General features: G+C 35.4%; 1 protein-coding gene across 1 annotated transcript; it reads left to right on the forward strand.

Moving 5' to 3' along the window:
- The first annotated feature begins 596 nt into the window (after positions 1-596).
- HSP90B1 (heat shock protein 90 beta family member 1) lies at positions 597-12,139 on the forward strand. Its single transcript, XM_014076157.2, has 18 exons — positions 597-808; positions 1,882-1,981; positions 3,149-3,290; positions 3,372-3,488; positions 3,850-4,181; positions 5,176-5,287; positions 5,923-6,033; positions 6,164-6,280; positions 6,556-6,693; positions 6,784-6,861; positions 6,966-7,031; positions 8,029-8,298; positions 8,474-8,719; positions 8,799-8,935; positions 9,494-9,572; positions 9,742-9,897; positions 11,379-11,483; positions 11,888-12,139. The coding sequence occupies exons 1-18, from the start codon at positions 760-762 to the stop codon at positions 11,915-11,917; spliced, it is 2,385 nt and encodes a 794-aa protein (XP_013931632.2). The 5' UTR covers positions 597-759; the 3' UTR covers positions 11,918-12,139.
- Positions 12,140-13,805: the final 1,666 nt, after the last annotated feature.

The following is a 13,805-nucleotide window of genomic DNA, read 5'->3' on the forward strand; positions in this document are numbered from 1 at the left end:
CAAGCTGGGAAAAGTTGCAGAATTCCTTTTAAAAAATAATTCTTAAAATGTAGCTGTCACGCTTTGTCCATCGAGCCACAAAGTTAGAAGAAATGCGTGAAATAAAAATGTCTTTGCTAATTTCTACCTACTCTTAGCTTCCATTTGCTATGGAGTATTAAAAAAAACGGAAATTAACGTCGTTATGGAAACGGGTGGGCTTTTTTGCTAACTCTCTGGAAAGTTCTAAGAGAAGTGGAACGTGCGCGTTTTATTTTTCTTTAAATGATGCCCAGTCTCACACTTAATATCACATGCTGTTGGCAACATAGTCCAAGAGATACATTTTGAAAAAATGAATGGAAAACAGTCAAACCAAGGCCTACTACTCCCGCCTTTAACCGTGATTGGCCATCGCGCATAGCAACAACCAATGGAGCCCAGCCACGCTTTGACGCCGAGAAACTTCACCTGGAAGACAACGATTGGCAGAAAGATAGCTCCGCCTACCCCCTCCGCTCTTGCCATTGGCTCTGTGTTTGGCGTGGTGCGCTGCGATTGGCGCGGCCGAGAGGCTTTCGCCCCCGCCCCCTGCGTGTGGTAGTGATAAGCTTGGGGGTCGGGCTGGCCTTGGTTAGTGGCTCAACTGTTAAAACCCGCGCCGGTGATTCCGCGAGGAAGGGGAGGGGTAGTGGTTTCGCTTAATTGATTGCCCTTGGAGGCACATAGAAGGCCGGTACGAATCTGCATCTCTCTCTCCGTCCCGGGCACCATATTGAGATGAAGCAACTGTGGGGACTTGGCATTTTATGCCTCCTTCTGCTTGCTGGTGAGTGCGCGTGGGGGGCGGCTTCTGGAATATTCCCTGCATGGCGGAGGGAAAAAGAGAATGGTGTCAACTTTTTTTTACCTCAGTCGATTCTCCTGCCGCCCTTGTACGGCTTTGGACGTGACTGCGAGGGAAGGGGGGGCTGGGTATTTTCCCTTCGTGCCTCTTTTCCTCTGGGACAAGGAACTTAAAATGGCGCGGGGGGACATTGTAAAAACTGAGGCGCCTTTTCGGCCCGAGGAGATTTGTGGTTCTGTGGAAGCTCAGTTGGAGTCGCCCTTCTGAGAAATTGTCCCCGGTTTGTGGGATGCGGCGTTTTTAAAGGGACGTCCCGAAGGCGCATTTGTGCTGCCTGTCGGGGTAGGGGAGAAAGCGGAGGCACTGAGGGTCGGACCGGTAGCTTGAGGGTTCTTCCAGCGCTCCTGGAAGAACATTAATGAAAATCCTTTGAACTCCTGGAACATTCGTGAAAATCCTTTGAACTGAACGTAACGAGTTGAACAGGTTGAACATCAAAGCGCTCTAAACTTTTCAAGCCCAGCAAGGCCGCTTTCCTTTTCTGGGAGTCTGGCCGGAGATTAAAGTAGGGAGTTTACCCAAATGGTCCCAGGAAGGGACGCTGATGTCAAGATTTATGCTGGCTGGATACGGCTTCCCCTTTACTATGTTAAGAGACTTGACTAGCTTCTGTCATGGGAGTACGGTTTCAAAATCTACTTTGCTTATTCAGAAAGAGTTTGAAAGCGTGCTTAATCTTTCCAGGGGCTTTCACATTCCCCCCCTCCACCCGTTGTGTCACCCTAATGTCTGCTATGAAATATGATGTATTAAATGGGTAGGAGTCCCGTTGTTTATGACCCTATAAATAACACCGCTGACTTGGCTCCCCATTTTAATTTTCAGCAGCTTTCTGATGGGAAAAGTGAACTGCACCATTTTCTTTTCTTTTTTCTTTTTTTGCACTTTCTTGTTCAAGCATTCTGAGATCCTCAATGCTGGGTATATGCATGGATTAGCAGTTTTACTTTGAATGATGGTGTGGGGCTAACTTGTCCAAATTACCATTTTTACAGCCTCTGCCCTGGCTGATGATCCTGATGTGGATGGCACTGTTGAAGATGACTTGGGTAAAAGCAGAGATGGATCTCGGACAGATGATGAAGTTGTTCAGAGGTTTGTTTTTTAAAATGCTTAAACCAGGCATTATAATTTATATTTCAAATACATGTCCCACTTCCTGATTAAAATGAGGCACTCCTTTAAATAGGATGCCTGCCATCCAGATCTAATACTTTGATCTAGTGGGATATTGGTGACTTATATTGTAGGAGAACATTTGTCAGTTTAACTTTGGGCTTGGAAAATTGGACTGTAATTGTTCTCAAAGTCATGAAACAACTGGTAAAAATTTTTGTAAGGCATTATGTATTGGGAGAGTAGGTGCTTTGTTAAATTTACTATTATGTTAAATCTTTTAACAAAGATGCTTATTTTTCCAAAATAAGATTGCCCCCTGAAATGTATTTAATACAGGAAAGCTTGCATGAAAACCTAATGATTATATAGTTTCATTCAGAGTGCATTATGGAAAAAATACTTTGAAAAATGAAACAAGTTCTTGAAATTTTTCAAGCTGCGAGAAAAGGATAAATTAAATAACTGAAATTGATGCCATGAAAATTGGCATGGTTTTGTATTATGTATTTTCACAGACAATAGTTTTGAGATCAGAATAGTTTGCTTTTGGGCTTGGATAACTGATTATGTGAGGGATATGCAACCAAATTCTTTATAAGAATTTTAATACTTAAATAATTTGTATAGAGTCTCCAGGAAGATAATAGTTTCTTATTGATAAATGAAAAACAAATATTTGTTTCTCATTAATTTGGCCAAATCATCAAGAAGGATTATGTGCTTTTACTATTGCTTGCATTATCTTAATGAATTTCCAATTATTAAAGTGTGCAGGAGATTTATAACTTATCAGTAGACATAATACAATTGCTGAAACAGCTGCATGGAAATTAATTGTAAAACAAAATATTCTATCCTGCTAGAATAGATTATAGTAGGTATATTATCTTAGCTACCCAAGAAGGTTGAAATATAGATGTAGAATGTGTAAAACACTACAAAGAGAGAAAAAAGGGGAGGGAGTTTTAGTTTAAAAAAAATGAAAACTTCACATACAACAGGGGAATCCTGCTGCAGGCTAGTGTTTGACTTCATCTGGAGTTGTAGCAAAAGCAACATGAGTCTAGAACAAATTCTTATTTTGCTAACATTACTGAAAAAATAAAGATTAGTAATACATCAATGGATTTTTGTTCTCTGCAGGGAAGAGGAATCTATTCAATTGGATGGTTTAAATGCATCACAAATAAAACAACTTAGGGAAAAATCAGAAAAGTTTGCCTTCCAGGCTGAAGTAAACAGGATGATGAAACTTATTATCAATTCACTGTATAAAAATAAAGAGGTAAGCCTTAATATACCTTTCTAAAAGTTTTGATACAAATTTTTCTGTGATTATGTCTGATTACTCTAAAATTTCTTACAGATTTTCCTGAGGGAATTGATTTCAAATGCATCTGATGCTCTAGACAAAATACGGTTGATGTCATTGACTGATGAAAATGCTCTTTCTGGTAATGAGGAACTCACAGTAAAAATTAAGGTAAGGTGCCACTGATTTCCCTTAATGTTTCTTTAAATTATTTCAGCTTCTATTGTTTTAAATACATCTTTCATATAATTTGGAGTAGTTAATGCAGAGATTCAAATATGACTTTTTCACATTTTGGGGAAGGAATTGACTACAGAAAAGGGTAGATGAGAGGAGCCTGTTGCATCAGATTCATTTAACAGACTGCCCTTTTTTTCTTCAGATTATAACAGCTTTATGATAGGTCTATCATTACAGTTCATTATAGACCACCAATTTAACATATAGTGCAGCATTATTAAAATTGATGTCTATTAAATTGGCAATTTAAACAGGCATGTTAAATTCATATACAATTATTTTTGTTTTACAGTGTGATAAAGAGAAGAATATGCTCCATGTTACAGACACTGGAATTGGCATGACCAAAGATGAGCTAATCAAAAATCTGGGTACCATTGCTAAGTCTGGTACAAGTGAATTTCTAAATAAAATATCTGAAATGCAGGAAGAAAACCAGTCAACCTCTGAATTGATTGGTCAGTTTGGTGTTGGCTTCTATTCTGCCTTCCTTGTGGCAGATAAGGTTATTGTTACCTCAAAGCATAATAATGACAGTCAACACATCTGGGAATCTGATTCAAATGAGTTCTCTGTAATTGAAGATCCTCGGGGTGATACCTTGGGACGAGGCACTACTATAACGTAAGTTTTACAATCTTTATTAATATTTCTATGTATTAATGGAAATACACATTTGGTTTTTATTGAATGAGATGTATTTTGATGAAATCTGCAAACAAAAGTACAGAAAATGTCTACCAAAAGATTCAGTGTTGCATAATACTTAAAATTGGTATTAAAGATCCTTCAACTAGGGTGATATTTTAGCTGTATCTACTACAGTTATATCTAGTATTAATCCCAATTTTATTTTATATAGTATACAGTGATATTCGATTGCTGTTTCCTCTGATTGATATATGATTTTTTTATATGTGATGGAATCATTTTTTATAAATAATTTTATAATTGTGTATGTTTGACTAGACAAATGCTAATCTTCTAAAGAAATGATTCTTTAACATAAGACTTACAAGGTGTTTCAAGAAAATCTCAGCTAAATATCTTCCCATTTTAAACTTTGGTTCTGATAAGTAATTTTTTTTTGTATGCTCAACCTGGAGTTATGTTATACATGGTAGAGAGATTTAGTGATAAAGATCAGCTTTCTTTATTGGAGGCTTTGAATTTAATTATCATTTTATGTAGTTTACTGCATTTTTTTAAAAACCACTCTGTATTTCATTATCTTCCATGGAAAGGAAGGATTTGATTGTGACCAAAAAGTAGATTAGCAGTTGTTGTTTTTTAAACCTGAACTTCCCTGATTGTAAAATTTCTTGTTCAATATTATACAGCAAACATACCATTGTTATCTATATCAAAGTATCACAAAAGAAGTTAGTGCTACTGTCACCAAATGAAACTATATTTGATAAAAGGAACAGACAGTATATGAAATGTCAAAGCTCTCTTTGTTTGAAATATTTTAGCAATAGAACTTCTCAGTTCTATGTAAAATATAATTTGCATTGTTGTACTTTTAGTAACTTTTTGTAAGCTTAATAGTTCAATTTCTGAAGTTGTTTTGAGTTAATACAGCCCTGAATTGCTTTTTGTTTTTTGTTTTTTGTAGCCTTGTTTTAAAAGAAGAAGCTTCAGATTATCTTGAACTAGATACAGTTAAAAACCTGGTCACGAAGTATTCCCAGTTCATAAACTTCCCTATTTATGTATGGAGTAGCAAGGTACATACTTTGTAATATGACTTATCGGCATAATGTTTAAAGTTTAAAGAAAGATATATTAGTCATACAAAACAGTTTTCAGAAATGAAATTTATAAAAAATTGATTATTCTCCCTACTTGGCACAAGGAAAAATGAATCAGGCAATTTTGATAGGAAAAAATAGAGCTCTAGTTAAGTAAATGAATTTCAGAAGTTTGTAAGGATTTTTCACGATTTAAAATATGAATAGATTGAACTCAAAATCATATAGCCACCTGTTATTTTTAGTTGCATTTTGCAGCAAAGTCAATTACCAGTGTAGTATTACAAAAATTATGATTTCTTGAATATGCAGTACTACCAGTACGTAGTTTAGCAAATTCTATATTAAAACTATATAAAAACCTGTATCAATATTAAATGAATTGACATAACATTTAATGGAATATCTCTTCTGTTTTTGACTCCTTGCTTAAAGTACAAGTTAAATTTAGAACAGAACAGAATAACAGAAGGGACCTTGAAGGTCTTCTTGTCCAACTCCCCTCTGCTCAAACAGAAAATTTCAGACAAAAGTTTATGTTAATCGCTTATGATAGTTATGTATCCTAATTGCTTATGTTTGAAAAATTACAATATACATTTTTTCTGTAGACTGAGACTGTAGAAGAGCCTATTGAAGATGAAGAAGTAAAAGACAAAGATGAGACAGATGATGAAGCTGCTGTGGAAGAGGAAGAAGAGAAAAAACCCAAAACTAAACCGGCAAGATTTCTAACATTATTCAATCAAATTAACAACATAACTTTTTAAAGATTTTATCAAATCAATTTGTCAAAAATTGATGGTTTCATTTTATCAGAGAGTAAATGAATGAATTTGGAATTGCTTTCAGGTTTCGAAAACAGTCTGGGATTGGGAGCTTATGAATGACATAAAACCAATTTGGCAGAGGCCATCTAAAGAAGTGGAAGAAGATGAATACAAAGCTTTCTACAAAACATTTTCTAAGGTGGGTTTACCTTTATAGCTTGGGACTGATCTAAGATCATGTCTATTAAAATTCTTAGTACCAGGTAGGGGAAAAAGAATTGGAGCAAATATAAACAGCTCTGTTCTGAGCTTGCTGTGTCCTGTACTAATGCATTCCTCATATGGAACAAAAATATTTTTCTCCATACCATGCATATTTTGGTTGGAATGAGTAAAATACCCACTTATATTTGTAATGCATTTATTTTCAACCTTTCTGGAAGTGAGGACTTAGGATTTGGCTTTTTTCCCCAGGAAACTGATGATCCAATGACTTTCATTCACTTCACTGCTGAAGGAGAAGTGACATTCAAGTCCATCTTATTTGTTCCCAGCACTGCTCCACGTGGATTATTTGATGAATATGGATCCAAAAAAAGTGACTTTATAAAGGTAATAATCAGATCCAACTTTTTAAAAAGCAAGAGAAGTTGTATATATAGTCTTGCAAAAGTTAATCACAATTAAAATTTTGTTTTGCAGCTGTATGTCCGTAGAGTATTCATCACAGATGACTTCCATGATATGATGCCCAAATATCTTAACTTTGTCAAGGGTGTTGTAAGTATTTTCAGGGATAATATGTACTAGTCATTTAAAAATGTATCCTTTTATTTTTTATTTTTTTTGCTAAACCTCTGTAAATGTTCCTGTTCTAAATTTAGGTAGATTCAGATGATCTTCCTTTAAATGTGTCTCGTGAGACCCTCCAGCAGCACAAACTACTAAAGGTATGTCAATTACCATGCTATAGCTTCTGACTAGTCTTCAGGAGAAGACTAGTCCATCTAGGCCTGTTTTTATATTCTCTTACTTCCTACTTAACTCAGCAAGGATGTGAAATCTTTCAAGTCCCATTAGCATCCAGTCCTTTGTAGTAGATTCAGTTATTCTATATGTGGGTTAAAGAACAACAAAGGTAAGAGACCATGCACTGGAACTGATTTTCTCTATAAATGTCTCAAAGCAATGAACATAATACTTCCTCATCCTATTTACCCCACAATAATGACCCTGTGAGGGTGGGTCGGGCTGAGAATGAATGGCTCACCTTGCTGGCTTCCATGTTCGAGTCAGGATTAGAATTCAGTTCCTGGTTTCTAGACTGATATTTTAACCACTAAGCCAAAATGGATGTTCTCTTATATATAAATTTGTCGTGCTAAAGAACAGGATGAGAATCACTTTATTCTCAACTAGTTTAAGAAGGGAGTGTGCTTTGATACCAAAATGAAAGATCATGATCAATAGCAATGGTATAGTTAAATTGGGTTGCTCAATTGTGAGATGGGGATAAATGTAATATTGAAAAGTGTACATGAGTTGTGTTATTTCTATAATACCATCAGTGTATTATCTCTTCCCACTCATGCTGTGATAGCCAGGGGAATATGGATTCTTCTGGGTGCTGGGCACAGTCAAAATATTAAAGGCATCTGTTACAGGAGGATGAGTGTACATAGGAGCCAACATTATGACATAGAAACTAAGGCCAACAAGTTAATATAGTTTGTTTTTTCAGATTTACCTGCAGTATTTCCCACAAAAGGGAAGAATTTCCAAATAAGTTGATTTCAACTCTTAGAATGCTCAGCAATTCTCATTTAGGTATACCATGAATTGAAGTCAGTACATCTAGAAGTTGCTCAGATTGTAAAATGGTGTTCATTTAAACTGGGATCAAAAGATTAATCCTGTTTTCTTACATATCTTTTTCTGAATGTTTAGGTAATCAGAAAGAAACTTGTTCGGAAGACACTTGATATGATCAAAAAGATTGCTGAAGAAAAATACAATGACACTTTCTGGAAAGAATTTGGCACAAATATCAAACTTGGAGTGATTGAAGATCATTCAAATCGGACTCGTCTAGCTAAACTTCTTCGTTTCCAGACTTCTCACCATGAAAGCAACGTTACTAGTCTAGATGAGTATGTAGAAAGAATGAAAGAGAAGCAAGATAAAATCTATTTCATGGCTGGTTCAAGTAGAAAAGAGGTAAAAAGCAATTTTCTAGCTAATTATTTCCAGTTCATTCTTTTGAAGCTATAAAGATAGAAAATTATTGGTATCTTGTTCAATAAAATGATTTGCAGTAGTAAATGCATTATTTGTTTTCTTCTAAAATTGTATGGTATTATGTCATACTAAATGTTTTGAATTTATCTTGTAGGCTGAATCTTCACCTTTTGTGGAACGGCTTCTAAAGAAAGGTTATGAAGTTATATATTTGACAGAACCAGTGGATGAATATTGCATTCAGGCTCTCCCAGAGTTTGACAACAAAAGGTTTCAGAATGTTGCTAAAGAAGGAGTGAAGTTTGATGAAAGTGAAAAGTCAAAGGAAACTCGTGAGGCTTTAGAAAAAGAGTACGAACCCCTATTAACTTGGATGAAAGACAAAGCTTTAAAGGACAAAGTACGTATTTTAGAATTTGGTATTCTTCCAAAAATGTGTGCTCTATTTGTACTTAATGCTACTTTTTCTTTCTGTTTAGATTGAAAAAGCAGTATTATCTCAGCGATTAACCCAATCACCATGTGCTCTTGTAGCTAGTCAATATGGATGGTCTGGCAACATGGAAAGAATCATGAAGGCTCAGGCTTACCAAACTGGGAAAGATATCGCTACCAAGTAATATATAATTTATATAATTATTTCTGGGCCTCATTTGGAGCCTAATGTAATTTGTTTGGTTTTACTATAATACAGCATAGGAAGTGGGTCACTTAAGTCTTAGTTAACAAATATATGCAAAATGGATGGTCCATGCTGTTTATCTGCATGTGGATAGATCAGTGCGGATTCCCAGCTTTTTATATTTCAACAAGTAATGTTTCTTTGTCCCTTTCCTTTCCCCCAATAATCTGCACTAACAATTCTGCTAAGGAAAAACTGGGAATTGTATTATTGATGTGTGTTTGTAGGTGATATAATGTAATCTGAATATTTGCATGCTTAATCTATGGGTGGTCTCATTTAATGTGGCTAAATTTAGATGAAAATGCACTAAAAATACTTTTGTCTTTCCATAAACTGCAATTCTGTATTCATTTAAATTACTGATTTGTCAGATGGAGGTTCTTTCTTTAGTATAATAGCATTAAGTAAAATTGTTTAATATATTTCTAGAACTTGTAACATGATAGTAGAATATATCTAATTGTCTTTAAAATTGTCATCTTTTTTTAGTTACTATGCTAGCCAAAAGAAGATATTTGAAATTAATCCTAAACATCCACTCATAAAAGACATGCTCAGGCGTGTTCAGGTAAGAATGTTAAAAGTTACAGATGAATCTAATGTAAAATTTTAGACGAGAAATGCAAAAAATAATTCAACACTGCAGCCTGTGAGACTTAATGAGTCTCAAACTGGAAATTCCTAAACAATTCCTATAATATTCTGTGGTGTTTTGTTTGGGTTTTTTGGGGGTGCAGGAAAATGAAGAAGATCAAGTAGTTGCAGATCTTGCTGTGGTTCTGCTTGAAACTGCTACCCTAAGATCAGGTTATCTGCTGCCCGATACAAAGGAATATGGAGAAAGGATAGAACGAATGCTTCGCCTAAGTTTGAACATTGACCCAGAGGAAAAGGTTAGTGAAAATTGGATAGTGTAATACGTGAGGAGGTAGACTCATGACTTACAGTTTGAGTTGAAGGTGCCAGAATAATTCTTGGGACCATTTTCTTTTTCTGGGTTAACACTTCTGATTCAAAATGTTGTCTGCTTGTCATTCCTATTTTCTTTTATAGGTAGTCCTTGAGACTTATGACCACAATTGAACAAAATTTGCTAAGCAAAGACGTTAAGTGATTTGTGCCCCATTTTATGACTTTTTGCCATGGTTGTTAAGCAAATCACTACAGTTAAATGAACCATGCAGTTGTTATGCAAATCTGACCTATCTCTTTGACTTTTGCTTGCTAGAAGCTCCCTAGGAAGGGTTGCAAATGACAATCCCAGAACCCCGGAACACTGCAACTATAGTAAACACATGCTGGTTGCCAGCGTACATAGTTTGATCACATGCTATAACAGTCACAGGTGTGAGAACTTGTCATAAGTCACTTTTTTAAGTGCTGTCGTAACTTAGAAGAGTTATTAAGTGAATGATTGTAAGTCAAGGACTACCCTGTACTTGAACCCATTCAACTGCCGGAATTGCATCAGCACAACATTTGGCTTGTTAAAAATTCAGCAGGATATACAAGTGCACTCATTCAGCAACGTTTTAAAGTTATGATGTTGACATCTCTACAATACTAAAATTTCTGTCTTTAATCTTTATGTGGGCAAAACAGTGCATCATAAAGCAAAAGCTTTTCAACCAAGGTACTTCAAATAATGCATTCACAGTACAGGACTTCTGATTCCCATGGAATTAAAATGCAGCAAATTTTATAAAACATTTTATGATAATGCAAAACAAAAAACATTTCCTGTGGTCAGCGCCTGATGTTTGAGTGTGCAGTTTGGTATGAGCTATTTTCAAAGTAGACAGGTCTCTGAATATATCCCTGAATTTTTTTAAAAAATATATATGGTACAAATAGTCCTCAGCTTACAGCTATTTGTTTAGTGGCCATTCAAATTATACCAGCATGGAAAAAATGACTTTGGACTGATCCTCACACTTATGACTGTTGCAGCAGCCCCACATTGTTAAAATTAGGCTATTGACAATCAGCATGTATTTATGATGATTGTAGCATCCTCGAGTCATGTGATTGTTTGATCTACACAAACTGCTTCCTACAAGCAAAGTCAGTGTGGGAAGCCAGATTCACTTAATAGTGTGCTGCACCTAACTGCAGTGATTCATTTAACTGGCAAAAAAAAAAAGGTCGTAAAATCAGACACAATTTAACTGCCTTGCTCAGTAATGGAATTATGTTCTGCCATTATTGAAGGCATTGAGGAATCTGGTAAAGAAATATATTTGAAACAATGGCCCTATTTGTTGTATAGTGATATCTAAAACATACTTTGTATTGATAGGGGTTTCATAGTCATGTATGTGTGTGTCAAATATAATGTTATATAAAGTTTTGTCTTGCTAAATATTTCTAAAAGGTGGAAGAGGAGCCCGAAGAACTAGAGGAAGCTGCTGAAGAAGTAGAACCAGAAGAGGAAATTGAAGCTGAGGAAGATACTGAAGACAGTGAAACAGAGAAACCGGTCAGTGTGGTCAGGAAAAATTGGGGGAGGGTATCATAAGGTACCATCTTTTCTATCTGTATAATCAGCTGACAGAAGTTCAGAATAAGCGTTACAGTATTTACCACCAGCACTACCATTCTGGGCCTTGTGTTCACTTGTTTTTACCGGTGGCTTAACTTTTTAATAGTGTCATAATAAATTTGCACTTGCTGGATCTCTGTCACTCTCCTTCCCTCAAAACTTAGAAGCTGTAAAATTTCTGTCTCATGAAGAAGCCATAGTGACAACAGGCAGGAGATAGTTGCCATTTTTAAACCATGCTGTACAAAAAAAAGGGTGTGTGTGAACATATCTAAAAGTGATTTATTGGGGATTCTGCATGTCTACAGGATTTAACTTAACATATGCTTTGTTTCTTGCAGGTGTCCACAGATGAAAAAGATGAATTGTAAAATGCACTCTCAAATACTATCCTGTGTTTTGGATAAAGCAGGAATGTGAACTGAATTTGTTTTTTCACTGTAAAATGTTGGGGGGGAGGCGTAGGGTTTTGGGCAGAAGAATTTTTTTAAGTTGCATTTTTTAAACATTCCTCACAATGTAAATTTGTACTATTTAACTGACTGCTTGGTGTAAAATCTTGTCATGTGTACAAAATTAAAATGTTCACACCAGTTCTATGGGGCATTGAAGTTCTTATTTACTAATTTTGGATGTAAAGAAAACTTGTATAGACTCAATTTGGCAGTGACATTCTTCTGTAACAGAAGAAACATTGCAAAACACTTCGACTGGAATTATTTTCTGAAGGTCACTTTAATTAGAACTGATATCTTTCAATTATTTCCTATTCTACTAAAATTTGTACCAGAATCTTAGCCTGTTAAGGCAAGCTTCTGCTTAATGGAATCTATTTTTAGCTGGTTGGCAAAACTTAGGAAGTCTTTTGCAGCAATTCCTCCTAATTTTTCTCTGAACAAGTCTTAAATACATTGGATTTAGTAAAATACCATTTAAGCTTTGTTGTGTGAACCATTGTAATATATTCCCTTCATGATGGAAGAGCACAATTTGGGTTACATTTTGCTGGAGGGAAAGTGTGTTATTACCCTACAGAGATGCTTTATGATAAAGTAAGCCATTAGATACTCAAAAATGAATGACTTCTATCAAGCTAATTGGCATCTATTTTTAAACAAGGAGCAAATAATGGTTTTATATACAGTGGGAGACTTTTGCTCGTCCTGCTGATTGCATCTATCATATCCTGAGAGCTAAATGGACTTGAATTCTGACATATCTTTACGATGCAGATTGGATAATTTTAAGCCAATTACACCCTCAGCCAAATTTCACATATGTAATATTTAAAGTGAAATAAATGAGAAATAGAAATTTGGTCATTTTCAAGAAGACGCCTAAGACAATAAAACTAGCTATGTGCATCTTTGCAGAAGAGTACAATACTAACTGAAGTCATTGCATGCCATAATAGGCATGTTGTATGCCCTTTTTCATGCTTCCTCATAAATAATTTCTACTTGTAGCATGGTGTTTCTGTTACCTTATTCAATGCTTTTATGTGAATGGAAGATAATCTGAGTTAACAGTAATAAAACTTGATGACTTGAGCAGTGTTAATACAAGGAGTTGCTGCGGTTCTATCATCAAGTAAATGTTTAAATTTCATTCCTAGATTCTGTAGTTTCCAATGTTAAAATTTGTTTCCCCCCTCATTTTAATACACGTATTTAGACCCAGGTTGAATAGAGGATTTTGCTCAGCTGTAGAATCAAAATACTTCTGTTAGACATAAGAATAAAAATATGTATATAAAGACTGTATAAATGATGACTTGTTCTTTTCAGTTGCCCCATCAAGGTGCTATCCCACTTACACAGTTCAAGAAAATATTTGCTACACATATTTAAGGTTAGGTATACATGTAATCCTCAACTTAAGGACCACAATTGAGCCCAAAATTTAGGTTGCTAAGTGAGACATTTTAAAGTGAATTTTGTCCCATTTTACGACCTTTCTTGCCACAGTTGTTAAGTGAATCATTGTAGTTCTTAAGTGAATCTGGCTTTCCCATGAACTACTTGTCAGAAGGTCACAAAAAGTGATCACATGCCCCTGGGACACTAACTTTCATAAATATGAGTTAGTTTCCAACTCTGAATTTTGATGATGTGACAAGGGGATGCTGCAAAGGTTGTAAGTGAAAACTAGTCATGAGTCACTTTTTTCAGTGCCGTTGTAACTTTGAACGTACACTAAATGAACTTGTAAGTTGAGGACTATCTCTATTGACTGCTAAAATAGTTCTAATAACTGCAA

This window comes from Thamnophis sirtalis, unplaced genomic scaffold, assembly GCF_051295495.1.
Source record: "Thamnophis sirtalis isolate CommonGarterSnake01/CBP01778 unplaced genomic scaffold, rThaSir2_p1.2 scaffold_9, whole genome shotgun sequence".
Taxonomy (NCBI): Eukaryota; Metazoa; Chordata; class Lepidosauria; order Squamata; family Natricidae; genus Thamnophis; species Thamnophis sirtalis.

Excerpts from the sequence above, each read along its gene's own strand:
- HSP90B1 (XM_014076157.2), top strand. The coding sequence starts at position 760 with ATGAAGCAACTGTGGGGACTTGGCATTTTATGCCTCCTTCTGCTTGCT. Across the intron at positions 6,862-6,965 it reads TTAACTTTGTCAAGGGTGTT|GTAGATTCAGATGATCTTCC; the intron begins GTAAGTATTTTC and ends TTCTAAATTTAG. Across the intron at positions 11,484-11,887 it reads ACAGTGAAACAGAGAAACCG|GTGTCCACAGATGAAAAAGA; the intron begins GTCAGTGTGGTC and ends TGTTTCTTGCAG.